The sequence below is a fragment of the Anser brachyrhynchus genome (assembly GCF_964034855.1).
Source record: "Anser brachyrhynchus genome assembly, chromosome: Z".
NCBI lineage: Eukaryota > Metazoa > Chordata > Aves > Anseriformes > Anatidae > Anser > Anser brachyrhynchus.
In genome coordinates, this window is record NC_137697.1 from 77,855,372 (window position 1) to 77,876,289 (window position 20,918).

At 35.5% G+C, this 20,918-nt stretch overlaps 1 protein-coding gene across 27 annotated transcripts in view; it reads right to left on the reverse strand.

The window, feature by feature from the left end:
* KIAA0825 overlaps positions 1-20,918 on the reverse strand; it is a 256,762-nt gene that overhangs the window by 146,221 nt on the left and 89,623 nt on the right. For 26 of the 27 annotated variants that reach the window (XM_080572674.1, XM_080572661.1, XM_080572660.1 and 23 more), the window contains 4 exons: positions 20,281-20,431; positions 15,018-15,208; positions 12,700-12,882; positions 2,439-2,549 (listed from right to left, as the gene is read on the reverse strand). In XM_080572674.1, the coding sequence (XP_080428800.1) occupies positions 2,439-2,549; positions 12,700-12,882; positions 15,018-15,208; positions 20,281-20,431 (636 nt within the window). The remainder of the gene's footprint in view (positions 1-2,438; positions 2,550-12,699; positions 12,883-15,017; positions 15,209-20,280; positions 20,432-20,918) is intronic. The other variant, XM_080572666.1, reaches the window with a different exon arrangement.

Here is a 20,918-nt window from a genome sequence, read left to right on the forward strand (position 1 = left end):
AATCACAATTACCACTAAAGGAGCTGTAATATAAATTATAATCAGTAATTATTTGTTTTGATAACCAACTATACAAAATGGGGGAAAAAAGAGAAAACCTCAAATGATAAATTCAACGTTTTATAAGGAAAGTTGAAGTCAGATAGATAAAACACACTGTAACCATATAAATATATGAGAACTAATGTAGAAAACCTGGTTAAGTAGTGAATCTGTAAAAAAAATTAACAATTGTAAACAAATTTATTTCTAGGAGAACTTTCTCCTGAAATATCAAGGTTAGAAAGAGCAAATACTTAATATTTATATTTATGACAGACTAGAGTCTTCAAAATCCACTTAAAAACTAGGTGCCCACAGCAGGGAGCTGTACAATGGCCTCTGCTTTCAATTTTGGTACAGACAATTAATATAAATATTTATTAGCTATGGAAAGAAAAAGCATAAAACAATCAAGGAAAAAGTAGGATCCTCTAATTAATAGTTTTCTGCAATATGCAAACATAATGTGTCTTGTTATTATTCTAAATGCAGTATTTCAAGAAAGAAAAACTTCCATATCAAAAATATACAGTGTAAAACCAATAACAAATTTATAACACGTCAGGACATGTTCCTCAAAATTACTTAACATAATTTTTTTTCTTTTTTTTTTTTCCTTTTTTATCTGAGCACCTGAAACGTGTGCTGTTAAAAGAAGACATTAAGTATTTTACCAACATAGTTCACTCATTATCACAAAGACAGTACATATACATAGACTATTATTACACAGGCACACTAACAATATGTTTTCAGAGTTGTCCTTCCTTTTGGACTTCTCATTTTCCCAGAAAAACAAAACAAAACAAAACAAAACAAAACAAAAAAAGACACCTCATTGGCTGGGGAGATGTATGCTTTCTCACCTTTCGTCCAGAGAAAATAGGTCTGGAAAAGTTTTTTACTATTTATTCAAAATAAATCTGCCCCAAACAGCATCTACAAAATCATAATTCCACCTCAGAAAAGAGAACTCTTTAAGACTGAAGTAGTATCAACATTTCCTTTAGATACTTTTATGCTGCAAAGTGTACTCACTTATGAAGTCATCTTCCAAAATTCAGAATTCACACCATAATTTAAATTCTGAATACTAGCCTTGGACTAGGGGATCAGAAAAATGACTTTTTTTCTCCTGTGAGTCCTTAATGAAGGATAATTTTTCTCAGAAATAGAATACACGCATTTTTAAGTGATCATGTAGTCATTCCCTCTCCTACACCCTCCCTTTCCTCTCCTTTCTTTCCATCCATGTGCAGCTTACAAAACCATTGACAAATTTCAATGAAATTTGATTCATAGGTAGAGATCCCACATACATATTATCCTTCAAGCTTTAGAAAAACTTAAATGACTACTTTGAGCAGAGAAAAGCACAAAATCTGAATTCAATAGGTAATTCATTCTGTGGCATTTCAGTAGGCCAATCACACAACTTTGACTCAGTCACAGCATCTATTGTGTTATTAGAGGCACCAGGAAAGGACCTAATACTGCTGACATGAAATTAGGGGTGAGGGGTGGAAAGAATACAGAATGTTCTGCACAGTTTGGGGTAAAATCATAGGGAAGGTACTGTGATTAGGAAGATAAAAGGTAGGAGGTCAAAAACTGACAGCATGTTGGACTTCAATAGGTCACCTCTCAAGTGATAACATACTTCCCTAAAAAATAAAAATACTTTCTCAGAAAACATAAAAACAACTCACAAAAACAGCTTTTCACAAAAATGGAAAGTGAAAATCTCTTGGGAAATAACTTTTGAAGAGGAGGAGGAGGTGAAGGGGTTAGGAGAGGATCTACGCTGGTGTGGGAGTTCTTCAGGTTCAAAATTAGAAAGGGAATGACAGCACAGCTGGTAGCATATGTCTCATATGTAACTTGTCATTATATGCAGTGACACAGAAAAAGAAATTAAGCTTTTGCCTCTAATCATGCAGTAATCTCCCAAAAAATCAACTACGATCAAGCAGCATATATTTGATGTGTTATTTATATATCAGACCCTTTTTTAACCAGCAATCAGAAACAGAAAGACATACATTCTTTATCTCCCCTTTAATTATAAGTCTTTGAGAACTGCACCTGTGCTGAACTACATTATTGTCAAGAGCTATATACTCTAATTAAAGCAAGAAAACCTTAAATACAATTCAAATATCAAACATAATGAATATATGGGCAAAAAACTACACAGTACACTGCTTTCAATGTGACCTTTCTTATAAATTCTTAACTTTGAAGACTAGGGGAATCTGTAACGAATATTCAAAAATGCTTCTGTATTGTTTCATCAGAATATTAATTAGACATGTATCCAGACATAATCTTTTCCAAACTATTTGATTAATGTTGACTATCTGGTAGTTTTATTAAAATCAACTTTTGTTACTCACTTCAGTAAGGAAGGAAAGGATGATGGTATGCAAAATAACCAGTGTAATGGGTGATAAAAGTCTTTGGAAATAACTTGAGGAAGATGTTCTCCAGAATTGTTCATAAATGTCCTGAAAAGAGAAAAGAGAAGAGAAGAGAAGAGAAGAGAAGAGAAGAGAAGAGAAGAGAAGAGAAGAGAAGAGAAGAGAAGAGAAGAGAAGAGAAGAGAAGAGAAGAGAAGAGAAGAGAAGAGAAGAGAAGAGAAGAGAAGAGAAGAGAAGAGAAGAGAAGAGAAGAGAAGAGAAGAGAAGAGAAGAGAAGAGAAGAGAAGAGAAGAGAAGAGAAGAGAAGAGAAGAGAAGAGAAGAGAAGAGAAGAGAAGAGAAGAGAAGAGAAGAGAAGAGAAGAGAAGAGAAGAGAAGAGAAGAGAAGAGAAGAGAAGAGAAGAGAAGAGAAGAGAAGAGAAAACAAACTTCTGAATCACATGGGACATTGAAAATCCTTTTGAATCAATAATACAAATATATATATCAATAGAAGATGGAGAATCCCTTATGATATCTAGCACTACATATATGTGCGCATATATGTAACTGCAGATTTATTGATCTTATTTGATGCTACATATGTCATTCTCATTTTATTTGCTTTCACTGTTTGTAGCTCAGTATCTAGCACTTCCAGTACAGTTAAAGCAATTGTCTTCATATATTTAGTCTCATATAGCAGGTTTTCAAACTATATTTTAAAATGCATTGAATAAGCAAATTGCTCTTCAGCCATTTATTTCTATTGCTCTTTTGTTTTTGCACAATACATGCATCATATTATCAATATATCAGTATCATAAACATAAGTAAAATATCTTTTGAAATTATAATGGTTATCTTTTGCATTAACATCCAAATAGACATAGACTTTGGATGGAACTGGAAAAAAATGAATCAGAAGACTTAGATCTCCTTCACTGGCTTGTAAGATATAGATAGAATAGTGGTGGAAATATCTGCTGTTTTTTTTAAAAAAAAATAAGGACTGCCGAAGAATCAGATAAATTAGTTTTATGTCACTCCTCCTCCATTACTTCTCTTACCTAAAGGCTGTGAGAGGCAAAAATCACGTTCAGTGAACTGATAACAAAAATTAACTATTCTTATTTGTTACTGATGTTATTTGATTATAAAAACACATATGTAATTGTAAGGACAGAAATGATATAATTAATACTTGACTTAAATTATTATTTAAGAATTATCAAATACAAGAATAAAAATTAATAAATATATTAGTATTTATACAACTCTGTAGCAACTACAATGAAAAAAAATGTGATAGAAATGGATGTCCCTTGGTCTCATCTTTTTTTACTCTCATTTACAATAAGTGCAATTTCTGCAGAAGGGATGTCATCCCTTACATCCACACTCCATTAATCATTATAAATTATCACTCCTTTTGCAACTCACTTTTTGACTTACTTGGCTGTGAATGTTTCATTTTACTAACTTGCCTTCTCTAAAGCTTGTTTCTTTATGTATCATGGCTGAATTTTCCAAGTTACGTTGTGGAAAAATTGGTGGAGGTGACTTATTGAAACTAAAGGTGTGTCCACATCTTAAGAGAAGGTTCAATATTGAGGATATTTTCAGGGTGAGAAGTGGTAGATATGCAAGGAGTCTGTTCCACAACAGTCCCCCTGGCAATATAATCTGCAGCCTTAAACATTGGGAACACCAGGGGAGCTTGGTGTGTTGGTTCTAAGAGAAATAGCACAGAGAGTGGAGCGGAGTGAAGACACCACAACCAAGCTCTGTGCTATCACTGCAGGGATGGGGAGCCTGATGGTACTACGGGACTGACAGACTGCATAGCCAGCCCTGAGCCAAACTGATCACAAAATTATGTCCTCTGGTGAACTTTATTCATTATAAGTTCATTACAATGACAAAATACACCTCCATCCCAAAGGCTGCGTGCCTCCAAGGTGCAACCACACCTCAATGAGCATGTGCTCTGAATTTCTCTGAGCCTGTAACTTTAAAGCAAAAGCAAGACAATTTTTTACCAATCATAACAAAGAGCAACTCAAGCTCCACCTAAAAGCAGGAACATAGTGAAAAAAAAAGGCTCCAGAGAGGAAAAATGTTAGATGGTTTTTAAAGTTGTTTAATGTTGTAAGACAACATCGCAGACAAGTCAGGAGGACATCACTGAGTTTTGGGGTGGGCTCATGGGCTGTACCTCTCTTCCCCCCCACAGGGATGCCTACTGGGTCAGACTTGAACCCTTGGTTATACCTAGTGCTTCCCCAAGAAACCTAACATTCTCTATAGAGTTGTTTCATAAGCTAACTTGTATGTAGCTGGTTGTGTTAGTCATATTGTTGGTATTTGCACGTGCTTTGCAGACAGTGTCTTTGTCACCGGCAATCCAAAAGAACCTGTCCTCCTGTAGCTTCAGTAAAGTACACCAGTTGTTAATCTGCTAAACTGAAGGTGTATTGTATTATTTGTGTGTTCGTGATTGTGGTAATTTGGTATATTGGATGCGACTGGACTTTAGTGCTGAATTGGGCACACTGAGAATCCAAGCCCAGCCACCCCCAGCCCCTCTGATATCTGAGAACAAGTTGGGATGCAAGGGGGTTCAGGTCTTGCCAACGTTCTTTACTCTTTAACACAACATATGCAAGAAAGGTAATTACCTTTAAAAATGCCAGTTCTGGGCTCTAGAACTGGCATTTTAGTATATTTGCTTTACTTTCTGGAGAGATTTAGTTTTATTCCCAATTTTCAGTAAGAATTCTTTCTGTTGCAGTAAGAGGTGAAGGACATTTAAAATATCTAAGGAAGAAAGATGAGGTTTTTCTCAGGACAGGAGAATCTTTTTATATGGCATAAAAAAGTCACCGTCACAACATAGAAACAGTGAGAGTAGATTTAAACACTTAAAACTGGAGATAGAATGGAAACCAATTGGAATACAGTCTCAAAGATTTCCTTACCTAAAATATAAAATTTCCTTTTTCTTATAGGGTGCTGTATCACAGTGGCATTGACAGTATTTGTGTTTTGTCATTTTATTATTTAAAATTACTTTTAAACGTTTTTTCACAGTTGTATATCTGTAATTTAGAAGTACAGCTACAATGTCTATAAGGTCACTGTTTGCCTATATGACTGCAGATGAAAGAAAATTACACTCTGCTTGAGGAAGACAGGTGTAGAGCTTCTGAACTCCTCCAAAAGATAAGGAGATTTATCTGGAAATTACTGATCAAACAAAGCTAGTAGAAACAATGTATTACAGACTTTTAGAATGATCTTAAGTAAGCAATATCTGAGCAGAATGGTAAGCATATTGTAAATTTGTACTCTTTGTGAATTCATGAAAAATTAAAGCTGAGATCATAATGTAAATAAAGGGAGTACTTAAACAGAAAAATAATTATTTTAAAAACAGTAACTTCAACAGTCTGAGAAAATTCAAGAAAAAAAATGTTATTGTCTCTCATCCCCTGAAATATTTCTCTTAATATAGCAAAGGACCGACTTCCTACAAGAAAGAATGATAGATACAGATTGGGTGGCTATCAAAGAAAAAAAGAAAGAAGAAAGAAAAAGAAAAAAAAAAAAAGACCACATCTTGTCTATGGATTGTGTATGAACTCTTTTAGAAATTTCAGGCTAATGCAGGTTGTTAAATATGGTGTCTTAGCTGTCTCCTGATGACAAGCACAGGGCATACATTTGGCCTCTAAGGCTTAGAGCAAAACCTCTTTGCAAATTTGGAAACTGACATGGAGAAAATGTGATGGTTTAAAAAATTATTTAAATTTTACTACCTTCAAATACTATAAAAAGTAAAGTGTGTAATGATAATAAAATGGTGCCAGCAGTACTCAGTGTCCACTGCTCGTTATGTAATTCTTACCAGAACATAAGGCAAAACCAACCCTCTGCCAGACTGTTTAAATCAACTACTCTTCTGACAGAAGTGTAATAATAGGTAGTAGGAAATTTGTTTTGACTACAAGATATGTTAAAGCAGCTGCTTATAGTCTCAAAGCAGTGGATAGCATCTGTGAAAGTATTTAATACCACAGCAAGATTCCAAGTTACAGGAGTTTTATTCTTCTGTACAGTATGACAAGGTGAGAATTGATCTGGTAAACATCAGTGCAGGTGTGAAATAATGAAATGCCAACAAGATGTATCCTAATGGTATTTCCTTGTAGACTTTGAAGAATTTAGCTCTTTATAGGGAAGAAACAGGACTAACAAGTGACTCATAAGGTTAAGGGAAATATTTTCAGTTTTTTAAATTTTTACCCAATAGACAGCAATTTTACCAACAGAATCTCTAAATTCTTCTCTCAGAATTCAAGTCATTGGCCTGATTTTTCGTTGAAAAAACAGGACATAATAATTTGTATTACAAAATCATGAAAAGCTGCATCCACCTTACTCTTTATGATCTTCACTAAAAGAAAAATTGTGATCTCCTACTCAGCACAAAATACTAAGGAATATAATATATGTAATAATATATAACACATTCTACAAGCAGCTGGCAGAAGTGTCACAATCACCAGCACTTGTTCTCATGGGGGACTTTAACTTCCCAGACATATGCTGGAAATACAACACAGCCCTGAGGAAGCAGTCCAGGAGGTTCCTGGAGTGCATGGAAGACATCTTCCTGACTCAGCTGTTAATGAGCCTACCAGAGGGGGTGCCCTGCTAGACCTGCTGTTCATGAACAGAAAAGGACTAGTGGGAGATGGGGTGGTAGGGAGCTGTCACGGGTGACCATGACATGGTGGAGTTCTCTATTCTTGGTGAAGTCAGGAGGGGCGTCAGTAACACTGCTACCTTGGACTTCCGGATGGCAGACTTTGAATTGTTCAGGACACTGGTAGGGAGGGTCCCTTGGTAGTCAGTGCTCAAGGGAAGAAGGGTCCAGGAAGGCTGGATACTCCTCAAGAAGGAAGGGCTCCTTCAAGGCACCCTTCAAGGCGCAGGAGCAGGCTGTCCCTGTGTGCTGTAAGATGAGCTGTCAGGGAAGAAGACCGGTGTGGCTGAACAGGCAACATTTTCTGAGTGTTCAGGAGAAAAAGAGGGTTTATGTCTGGCGGAAGAAGGGGCAGGAACTCGGGGGGAGTAGAAGGAGGTTCCCAGCATATGCAGAGAAAAACTCAGGAAGGCTAAAGCCCAGCACAAGCTCAACCTGGCCATTATGGTTAAGGATAATATATTTTTACAAATATATTAACAGTAAGAGGAGGGCCAAAGAGAATCTCCATCCTTTACTGGACATGGGGGGGAACATGACTACTGAGGATAAGGAAAAGGCAGAGGTTCTTAAAGCCTTCTTTGCATCTGTCTTTACTAGTCAGGCCACTTATCCTCAGGGTACTCAGCCTCCCGACCTGGAAGTCTGGGATGAGGAGCAGAAGAAAATCCCCACAGTTCAGGTGGAAACAGTTAGAGACCTGCTGCTCCACCTGGACTGTCACAAGTCCATGGGGCCAAATGGGATCCACCCGGCGGTGCTGAGGGAGTTGGTGGATGTGATTGCTGGGCCACTTTCCGTCATCTATCAGCAGTCATGGTCATCCGGGGAGGTCTCAGATGACTGGAGACTTGCTGATGTGACTCCCATCTATAAGAAGGGCAGCAAGGAGGACCCAGAGAACTACAGGCCTGTCAGCCTGACCTCAGTGCCTGGAAAGGTGATGGAACAGGTCATCTTGAATGCAATCACACAGCATATGTGGGACAACCAGGGGATCAGGCCCAGCCAGCATGGGTTCACGAAAGGCTAGTCTTGCCTGACCAACCTCATCTCCTTCTATGACCGGGTGACCTACCTGGTGGATGAGGGAAACGCTGGTGATATAGTCTACATAAAAAAGGACAAAAAAATAATAAAAAAAACGTACAGTCAAAATGCACCTTTGTGGATGACACTAAACTGGATGGAGTAGGTATGGGAGTTAACAAACAGCAGAGTGATGAATCAAAGATGAGAGGGCCATCAGAAAACTCACAGAGTTCACTGAGGTAAAGTGCATCTTTACTAATGTAATGATGAGGTAACGTGCTCCAGCAACAGAACAATAATAACCTAGGCTGGGAACTGATTACCAACCTTACAGAAGAACCTGGGTTTTATGGCCTGTACAGTGTTGAATATGAGGCCACAGTGTAGTCTCATTAAAAATAGCACAAACCATACACCAGGCTGCATTAGGAGGAGTACGGCAAGCAAACTAAAGACGGTAATTCTCTTCATCTACCTGACACCAGTTAAGCCAGATGAAAGAAGTGGATGATGTCATTGTGAGACCTCTCTCAATTATTTTTTAAGGATCTTGGGAATATGGAGAGGTCCCACTTGACTAGAAGATGGCAAATATTGCCCCAGTTTTCAAGAAGGGCAAGAATGAAGACCCTGGAAATCACAGGCCTGTCAGTCTCACTTCAATGCCTGATAAAATTAAAGATCATTCTGGGAGTTACTGAAAAAACATTTGAAAGACAATGCATTTTGCTGATAGCCAACACCGGTTCACAAGTGGTACCATTGTGCTCAACTAACTTAATTTCTTTTAACGACAAAGTTACCCATCTAGTCGATCAAGGGAAGCCAATAGATGTTATCTTTTGGATTTCAGCACAGCTTTCAATACCATCTCTCACATGTATTCTTCTGGACAAATGTTCAGCACACAGCTAGACAAATACATAATTGAACAATTGGCTGGCAGGTTGGGCTCAAAGGGTTATAGCAATGGGGTTACAGCAGGCTGGCAACTGGTCACTGGTAGGGCTCCCAATGGATCCATTTTGGTGCCAGTTCTCTTCAATGTTTTTATAAATGATCTGGATGCAGGACTCAAATGCATACTAAGTTTGCAGATGATACTAAATTAGGAGGAGCTGTTAACTCTCTTGAGAGTGTAGAGGCCTTGCAGTGAGATCACAGAATCATAGAACATCCTGAGTGTGAAGGGACCCACAAGAATCAAGTCCAACTCTTGGATCTACACCTGACCACCCAAAATCAAACCATATTTCTGAGAGCATTGTCCAAATGCTTCTTGAACTCTGCCAGGCTTGGTATCATGACCACTGAGAGAAGAGATTGGTGTCTATCCCTCCACTCCCTCTTGTGAGGAAGCTGTGTCCCACCATGAAGCAGCCCCTCAGGCTCCTCTAGGCTGAAAAAAGCAAGCGACTTCAGACTCTACTCATACATCTTGCCTTCTAAACCTTTCACCATCTTCGTAGCCCTCCTTTGGACAATCTCTAATAGTTTTATGTCCCTATACTGTAGCACCCAAAACTGCACACAGTACTCAAGGTGAGGCCACACCAGTGCAGAGCAGAGCAGGACAATCACTTCACTCAGCCATGCTGTGGCCGATACACCCCAGGATTTGATAGGCCCTTTTGGCTGCTAGGACACATGGTTGACTCATGTTCAACTTGCCTTTGACAATAACCCCTAGATCAGTTCTGTGGGGCTGCTCTAAAGCCTCTTGTCCCTAGTCTGTATGTACAGCCAGGGTTGTCCCCATCCCAGGTGAAGAATCCTGCCCTTGTTCTTATTAAATTTCATGTGGTTGCCCAGACCTCTAATTTGTCAAGTTCTCTTTGCAAGGCTTCTCTACTCCCATGGAAGTCAATGGGTCCTCCCAATTTAGATCTTGATATTTACTTACTAGAAGTGCTCAAGGCCAGGATGGATGGAGCTTTGACTAACATGACTTAGCTTAAGAAGTCTCACCCCGTAGCATGGTAGGCCCCTTCCATCCCAAGCATTCTGTGATTCTGTGACTATACTGAAGTCACTTCAGAAAAGCCAGACAAGAGTGGAGAAAAATGAAACATAAAAAAGAGTGAGGGCTAAAAACTGACGATGGCCCAAGATTCACAGGTGAATCTTGCACACTTTTCATACAGAAAAGATACTAAGTGACGGTAGGAAGCACAAGGTCTGATCTGAGAATTAGGAAAGAGAAACCATCTGCCAGAATCAGTTCATTTAAATTAAGTATATTATTAATTTTTCAGCACCCCTATTATTTTTGCTGCATTTGCTGCATAATAAAGATTCTTGAATAATCCTAATTCCCTTGAAGTAATAGCCAATACCACATCTCTAGTAAGCTGGAAATTAGCCAGTACTATTATTAGTAAACTCCTGAAACACAATGGTCTGTCATCAACACTTTTATGATTACACAGGACTTTCTTAAGCAGTCCAAAGTTTAATTTAAAACTATCCCCTGCAGGGAAATCTTGTGATACAAATAGAGAGCATGATAGATTTAATAGCAAAATCTTTACTTCACTTCCAGTTAATTTTACCGAAGTTTTCAAAGGTATAGAATGAACATAACAGATGGAAATTTTGATTATACAGCTGTAATTCTAAAGAGAACTGATGAAGGATTAATATTCCTTTAAAATCATGCATAACCTCTAAATTTGTTATTGATAGATTCTTAATGTGATGAACTACATATAGCTCAGTAACTAACGAACCTAGAAATTCAACATAAAATTTGGTATATGAAAGCACTACCAATTGGATATAGTCATTTGAGAAACTAATCTGGTAAACCTGTCTTTTCTTTGTAATCTGAAATATAATTAGTGGGTTAGGTTACCTGACAAATATTGGTTGTAATGAAACATGCACTATAAAAGAACTGTTTTGATATAGAGTCTCACAGGGTTTTGAAAACAAAAGTGCTGAATACACAGTTCATAAAATGTATTCCTTTGAACTCAGAGAAAAACCATGCATCATCTCTCTAACAATGATTTTCAGTTTTAATGTTATTTTTATAAACATATAACAAAATATGACATTTTTTATATTCTTCTTAAGCAAAATTTGTCAGCTTTGTTTGCAATTTGCAGAGGACTTTGTAAAAATGTTATATCCTGTACATGTCAAGTTTTTGATATTTAGAAAACCAAATTAGTATCCTGAAACTTAAATGCATAAGTATGAAATCTATATGACCAAGTAGTAAATCTGTAGCATTCTCAGACATACATATAGTCTGATTTTGGGGTGGTCCTGTTCAGACCCAGGATTTGGACTTTATGATCCCTGTGGAACCCTTCCAATTCAGGATATTCTATGATTCTATGATTTTACATAAAATACAAAATACTCTCACCCTCTTCATTGGTACTTTACACTGGAACTCAGTGAGTTCTGAGGTTGGCACACATTTTTTATCATTCCAGGTATACATAAATCTGTAAACAACATTGATTAGTGGAGGAGACTGGAATAGCTAAAAGGGACAGAATACTTATTTTAGTCCATAGATCTAAGTGCTTTCACAAAGGAAAGGTGACATGTTAAAACTGACAGTAGAAGCAGTTACAGCTACCACAATGTCCATTGCTGCCCACCTTAGTTTTGCCACAGCAGCATTACTTAATTTGTTCCTGAGGCACTCTCTTAATTGGTATCTACATAAGCTTGAGTTATATAAGATCACATACCCAGTTACAATCCACTTTTGCATGTTCCACTAATCCCATAAATATTGAAATGAGACCACATATGGCAACAAATATGTAGTTAAAGAAACTTACACTAAGGACTCCATCTTCCTCTTTGTACCACTAGTATTACTAAGAATATTCTTATTTAGAATAATAAAATAAAAAACAGTTGAATAGGTTTTGACTTTTTTCATTTTCTAATATACAAATTTGAGATTTCTCTTTGTATTTTCTCTTACAAAAGAATTTACTTCTGAATTTTTAGCACCAAAAACAATTGAAGACTCAGATCTAACTTCAGTGCAAGTAATGTCTCTTTTAGTTTGCATTAGTGACTTCTGAAGACATAATTTTTATAAAGATGGGAGTTTTGTACTCTTTCTCTTAAAAAAAATATTTAAAAATTGCTAACACTTGCTGGTCATGTAACCAGATAATAATTTCAGTAAATTATCTTTAAATTCTAGTACTCATAGAATTATTATGGGATGACAGCAGAACATTCTATTGAACATTGAAGAGGTTAATCTAAAGCTAATAAAATCCCAGTAGACGTTATTGGTCTTTAAGCAAGATCACAAAGATGAGTTCAAGACCGAATCAAGAAACATTCAAAGGTTATCAAATTGTTTCAAAAATGTGCATTGCATTTGTATTTCAGCACAACTATTCATCTTGAGAATACATCAGTGTAAGTTCAATACCCTATTTTATATCAAATTGAATGTTTATTTCATACTCACTCATACAAATTCTTCAGTGGTGAAGTTAAAATAGCTAGCACAGAGAGCAGATTATTGCAGTGGGTATGTATTTTATAGATCTTGAGATCTCTGTCTTCATGTGGATTCAGAAATTCCTGTACTGAACTACAAACTGACCACAGCATGTTTTCAGTGGACATCAAAATTGCTGCAATATCTATTCTGTAGGAAAGAAAAAGGGAAAATAGTATACATAGGACATTAGGATAGTGGTAAATTTCAATTAGAGAGTTCTCTTCTAACAACAAAAAATACCTAAATTATAGCATTGACTTGAAATTTCATCTTTCATCAGTCCCTACTGTAGAAATTCTGAAGCTATTATGGTGCAAATATGCAGCTCTGCCACAGAAAAGCTGTTACTGACACTAGTCAACAGAAGACTAGCAAAATATGGAAATGTCCTTTTAAAAGGACCACGCCACTAGATGGGAACAACTTACCTTCTACACTACATCCAAATAAATTTAATTTAGTTTTCCTTATGATAATATAATATTAGATTGTATATACTATTTTCAAATTCTACTAGAGGAAAAAATTAATGACAAGTGAACTAAATCTTCAGTTTGCAGAACTTCAGCTGACAGGCAACACATGATGCAGAACATTTCTGAGTCAGTAATCAGTTACTTTGATATTGAATAGCAGAGTATCATGGGTAATTGGCCTAAACAATAGCAAAAACCCAAACTACAACAACAAAATTTCACAAGAGGATGCTGACATACAAGAGATAGTAAATAGGCGGATAACACAAAATATATGGCAGGCATGAAGTAGGACTTCAAGAAGCACCTGAGTGCCTAAAAGCCGATGGGTAAATATACGATCATCTGCATTTTAAAGATTCCTCTTATTTTTGGAAAACCTATGCAACCAGATGTGAACAGGGATTTGGCAATATTATAGATTTCTAACATCTCAAGAACCATTCAGAGAAAAGAATCCCCCAAAGCACAGTAGTATATGTGTGTGTATATATATATATATATAAATAAAGAAAACCAGTGTTAAAATGTATTAAATAATATTATTATTTATTATAAATTATAAATTGTTTTTTCATTTGCATATGACTGGATAACTCAATTCATTTAGTGATAAATTCATGAATTACCTTATGCAAAACAACTTATCTTCAAAAAAGACAACGCAAAAAGTTCAGTTTTGTTCACTTGTTTGAAGCTAACGATTATTTCTACATTTAAGGAATACTGTATCAATATATATTCTTAAATATCTGAGGTATATATTTTTTTCCAGTAAATTTTTCCCAAAATTTGCATGAAACTATCTTCTCTATACCTGAAAATAAAGAAAGACCTAGAACTGAAATTAAGGTAGAAATAAAGCATGTAAACATTGGAATACCCTGAATAACAGGTTGTGTTTTTTTCCCCAGCTATATCAAGAACGTGAGCTTGTACAAATTACTTAAACCTTCCATGATGCTGTTTTCCTCTTCACAATAAAACTTATGAAGTCAGCACATAATGCTTAGCTCACTAATCACATAGAAATCTCTGCTGAGTGTCTTCCATCTCCTACAAATGACAACCTCTTTGGTTTTTCACTCACATGGCTACCATGGAGTATATCACTTTCAACATTTAAACACAGACACATATATTCATGTAGTAAAGAAGAGTAGCAAAGAGCAGGATGACAAATACACCTATTTATTCAATCAAACAAAACACTGGATAAAAAGTGAAAGGACAGAGATAGGATGAACTTCCACCTCAAAACACCTGTTTTAATATTTATTAAAAAGAGCCTCTGGGAAAAAAGAATCCAAACAAGGAGAACTTCAAATTCCTCTTTCCTAAAATGACAGGAGAAGGAACAGCCTTCTGCACTGCTGTCTTCATTCTAGTAAATATTTTGATGTGACCCAGTAGGTCTTTCACTTGAAAAGGTGTATGAAAAAAATAGAACACATGGAGTTTTCTTCATGAATAAATGGTATGATTTTTAGGATGCCAATTCTTTTCACATTTTTTAGTTGCAGCACCACTCCTCAATCCACTCTTCATCATGAAACTTTCAAAATGTCAAGCAGTTTATATCACAATTTCAAAAATACTTATTTGATTCTGCCTTCTTCAGTATACAACTACCAAATATACTTAAATATAAAAAAATATATTGAATTAAAATGATCCTGAAAATATGTTCTGTTTATACCCCCCGTGTGTATTAACATTTAACTTGAACTAAAGCAATGTATAGCAGAAAACTAAGATTTATGTATTTTACCTATAAAAAGTATACGGTAAATATAAAATTGTTACCTGATTTGTGGGGTTCTCTTGTAACTGGGACAGGCTTGCATATATCTGGAGGACAGCACGGCTAAAGATTGCTCTAGAACATCCATAAGAATCTCCTGGGCTAACTTGGGAGGTAGAATGGTCCATAGGTCATGATGAAGAGCACAGCAGAAGTAATGCCACATCTGGACAGAGAATGAGCATCTTTCCCCCTAGCAAAACCACCACACAGTAAATAATAGAAAAACACCTTCCAAAATGTCAACTTAGTTTCTGCGAGTCTAATGAATTCAACCTGAAAGGAAATAGTTGAAGAATTTCAAGCACATGATGATCAAAAAATAGTCCTTGACAAGATGTGAAACATCTTTATTAGCAAAGAAACACTTGCTCCATTTCAGTTACAAAACTAGAATTCTGCCACCAAACTAAACCACATACATTTGCCCTTCTATATCCTTAACTAACCTACTCTCAAAACCTATAGTGTTGTAAGTCCAGTTAAAAAATGTATTCTATAAGCACTAGAATAGTCGTATGAATTTGATACACCAGTTTCTTTATCCTCAACAGAAAATAGTTACTTAAATTACTTAAGCTTGTGTATTTCCCCACATTCATAATTATGACATAATATAACCATGATTACAAACCTTTGGTTATGCATAGTGAGGATACAGTAAGAATAGGGGAAAAAAAACAAACAAACAAATAAACAAAAACTGAGCAATTAAACTATTAATAAGAGGTCCAGAATTTATATATATATATTTTAATTTGATAATGGCAACTGATTTAAACAAAATATTTTCTGGAAAGGAAAATTGCTATTAATATTTCATTATCTATACAGAACCACTCCAAAACCACAGAAAAATATAAAACAGTCAAAATCATAGTAGTCAATTCATAATATATTTAAGAAGAACAAATTTTAATTCAAATTCAAATATTTCAACTAAGACCTATTCAGAAAATAGCACTAGAATGAAGCTGAATCAAAAAAAAAAAAAAAAAGTCCTGAACCTTCACCTCCCACATTCCAATGCAGTCGAGAAATATTTTAAGATTTTTTAAATATTTCTGCATTATCGAATATAGAAAATAAACCCATGATTTTTAAAACACTGTAAGAGTTTGATAGACATTCTTCCCTACAGAAAATAATCTGGCTTCTTTTTAACTACACCATGTAAGCAGATTGTTGGAAGTTGTCATTATTCCATGTTTCTCTGCCATTATATTTGAAGTGTAATTTATATTAAAAAGCAGCAAATTATGACAAAGTACTGAAGTACCTAACTTGTGACCACTGCCCTACTCATTAAATTTATGATTGACGTAGGCATCTCTAACATCTCATTAAGGGGGAGGAAAAAGAAGAAGGAGAAAAAGAAAAAGGAAGAAAAATCATCAAAACTACCAATTTTCCCATTATCACTAATACAGAAAAGAAAAATGTAATACAGGCAAGTTTCAAAGGTAAATTATATGCCTAGTTTTCTTCACATGCAGAGCCAGTGACATTTTAGAACAGGTTCAAGCATGATCCAACAAAACCAGTCTTGCTGATACTTGGTACAGTTAAGCCTTAGACATGTCTTTTCACACAGGTAAAATAGGATCTTATATTGATCAAAAATGGATCAGAACATACAGAAGTCAGATTAAAATAATTTCACATTTTTCTTATGTGAAACAATCTTTAAAAATTATCACAGGATATAATGAAACATCATTATAAGAAAGTACTAGTTTAACTCATAACTCTACTCAGAACTTCATAAGTTTGCATAACTCAAAACTTAATAATACATTTACATAAGTGTGGATTTCTTAGATATAATATCATGACTGCTCTTGAGATATATTCCGGTAGAATTTATCCAGGAAAAAAAAAAAAAAAAAAAAAAAAAGCCCTAACCTCATCTTACAGACATTTTACTAACACTTTCCATACTTTGCAAAAACTTCTCTACTTGTATAGAATAAACATAGCAGCTATAAAATAATTAGTTTGAATCCCTAATGGAAAATAATTCATTTTCATCATATCTTTGACATACAAAACTAAATCTAAAAAATTGCAAAAAAACATGAACAGTTAACAACCAGATTTATAATTCTAACTGAACTTAATGATGTAGGGTATTTATTTTTAATAAGTAATTGAATGTCAGCTAGTTTTATTTTTTAACTATAAACATGAATTACTTAATTTTCTTTGCTTTATTTAATTTAAGGTGGTAAATTGAATAAAACTTTTTTATAACATTGTACCACCACTGCAGAAGCAACAGAGTTTCACTGAAGATTTAAATGGGCTTCATTCCCCTTTTCTGACCTGTTTGTTGTCATTTCTAGACAATTCCACTGGTAAACATCTGCTATTTTTGCAGACTTTGTATAACACACAGATGTGAGCTTTTATTTGGCTTATATATCAGGAAACAAGCAGCTGTGCTTTATTACATAAGCCATGTTCAAATATTATCTTTGAACAGACAATTCTTTATTCTTTGTCTATTAGAAAACATACGTTCCTAAAGCTACAGCAGATGTCTGTTACACTAAAAGCTTCGTTCCAAAATATAATCTGGAGAGCTGGCCCAGTGGCACAGCGGGTGTTCAGTGCACTCCATCAAAGAGATACTGAACCCAGAGAGTTTCCCTGGCAGCTTAGACTAAGTGCTGTATGCTCAGTTCAGATCTCACATTACCACAAAAACACTATATATATCTTTCCAAATCACTTCTTAACTTTTTAAAAAATATATGATAAAATCACTGTCACCTCACAGTGATTAGAATCTACATATTTAGTCTCTAATTATAATGGTTCTTTTGGCTTTGCTTTTAATTCCCGTTACTGCTTAATGGACTGGGTGCATGTCAGAATGAGGACAAATGATCTGGTACTGAAATGGTTATAAGAGTGCAAATATATTTAAAAAGACATTATTCTTATTTTAAAAATGTAGAAAAGAAGTAATGCTTTGTTTTATAGATTGTAATAACCATTCACTACCAATGTTCTTCTCCTCAGATGTTACTGTCGTACAAATAAATACAGAATTGGATATGGAAACTGCAGCTCTGTATAATCAAACACAGACACTGCCTCCCCTTCCTCCTTTCCCTTTGTCTTTCTCTCAGTGGTTTTCTCTTCTTTCAGGATGATTTACAAATCAGGTAAGTCAAGCAATTTTATTAGCCATTGTAGCATTAATGACTAGTTGGGAATGGGAGGGAAGGCCATCACATTCTTTAATATCATTTGAGTGCCCTATATTATCAGGGAAAAGGAAGAATAAGCCCATGTGATTGCTGAAATGTAGGGTAGCCATTTAGTTTGTTTATAAGCATGCTATTCAAGACTGAGGGAAGAACGGTTTCTTCCTCTTTCCTTCTCCCCTACTTATGCAGTGAGAAGGAGAAATGTTAGTAGGAGAACACAGAAATGTTTTTTTTTTTTTCCCTTTATGAAATTGCATTCAGACTTTACAAATGATTACTGGATTTTTTATAGTCATAATGTAATATTCAAAACTGAGGGACAGAAAAGAAAGGGTAATGAGGGGCCTGAGGTAAACTGTATGCAAGAGCTAGGCTACTCATGAGATAAGCAGAAGTACAGAGCCAAGTGCAGCTTCCCCTTAAAGTAACCAGATCATGATGCTGTTTACAGCAAAGGATACACTGAGAAGGCAACAAGGCCCATGAGCCACTGCCTTGGACAACGGCACGAGCGTGTCTCCAGTCTGACTTAAGAGGAAGAACCTCACGCTTTCTGCTGAGTTTATACATTGGAAGGAGCAATCTTTCACAGCTAGAAGTTTCTGTAACAAACAATAAGCCTTAAGCTATCCTGTTCTGCTCAGGATGCCTACAAGACCAACACAGAAGTCAACAGTTGCTCAGCATCATTCTTCCTGGTGGCATTCTTAGGAGATCTTTCAAGAAAAAGAGTAGGGTGATGACATAAAATTACGTGTTTCTGACCTCAAGCCCTGCGAGTACACAGAGCCAAAACACCAGCTTTCCTCCTCCCTTCCTACATGTGAGTTCTGATTGGTATTGATAAAATTATTTAGCTAATTAATACTCTTTTTTTTTGTTGAGATTCCTATTTGTGACAATTAGGTTTCCTCCATTGTTAATAACTGTCCTGTGGGGTTTATTGGGTCAGCAAAAAACAGACACAGCACCATAGGAACTACAACCAACTAAGACCAGATCTACATCAGTTGCCAAAAGCCACTCAATTTATTTCTTATCAAACCAGTATATCTGGGCTCACATTCAAAGAAAAGGAAAGTGTTTATTTCCTTATCTTTAAGGAATGTCATTTTGATGCCATTACTTATATTAAGGCCTGTTTAATCACTACTACAGACTTTTGTCACTGACTCAGCAGCTTTACATGCTACATTTGTAGAATACATATATCACAGAGTTTTTTCTCTCATGTAAGAACTACAGAAAACATTTAACAAAACTCCCCCAATTCTCTCATACAGTAAATGAAATAAGGAAGGGCAAGACTTTGTCTTCAGGAAATCACAGTTATACTTCCACTTCATCCTGAAATTATGTGAAAAAATTTCAAGTCGTATACGTCTATAATATCTTCTACTTGGAAGAGGAAAAGCGATCAGTAAATTATAATAATATATTCACTTGACCTTAGTGTTTTTTTCTTAGAATCATTAGGACTGTAGTTTAAGAGCACACCCACAACTACAAAATGTAGGTGAAATGCCACCAGTTATTTCAAAAATATATAGCTGAATGCTGAAGATAACTATATGGACCATCTTTCCTTGTAACATACCTCACTCACAAAAGGTAAAAAAAAAAAAAAAAAAAAAAAGGAAAAAAAAAATTAATTGAAATAAACATCAAAGAATATTTAATCAGATTAAAGATTTAAAAAATATCTGTCTTGCAATGTTATATGTCACACTTTCTGCAAGAAGAAGAGTTAAAATGACAGTGACCTTTTTACTGAGTTCCATAAGGCATCTTGAACCTGGCACACAGTATTTTATTAAGCAAACAACATAAAATCTCTATTTTAATTACTTATATCACCTATAAATTACTACTTTTTCTTATATCATTTCCACAGACATTTGCCTGCAAAACCAGATATTCCAAAACAATTAATTCCAACGATCTTTATGTAAAATTAGGCTGATCTTATGCTTCTAATTAGTCAGAGAGCTGGCAACCAGTAAAACACATTCTGTAAGAAGTAGGAATAGTAAACTTAACTTCACACCTCATAAAAAGCTTTGTAGTCATCCCAATGGTGGCTCTCAGCATCCTGTAAAATGCTTGTAGCACAAACTCTGACGCAGTAGTTCGTAACTTGAAACTGGAGAACGTTGATGAATTCCTGATATTGTTGGACAGGCACTAGGAACAAGGGTCTGTTCAGAGAGAATGATCAAAGAAGTAAAGATTGAAAGGCCATGCAGTAGGAGGTAACAATCCCCAGTACTGCAAATGCTTTTGATTATTAGGAATCAATCATTCATTTCCTCTCAGTCCTGGAGTCTGAACGCAACATTCACTTTTGAAAAAATCTGGTCTTTGTTTCACAAGTTCTTTAAGTATATCTACTCTTCTATAAATTCTCATTTAACCAAGTCACTTGGAAATATATTACTTTAACCTATTTTCTGAGATAAGAGTGCATTTGTCCTTCAGTTACTGGGAGATTCTGTGTTGAAGAACAAATACACCAACATTAAACGTGATAAAGAAAACAAACACAGAGTCTGGAGATTGTTTCTGTTAGGTAGGTATTCTGGGGAAACATTTCAGAATACATGTAAGTAGAATGATTGAGCCATATTTTGACTCAGGCATCCCCTTCATAAAGGCACACTTCATGAAGCGGAGGGTTAAAATCAT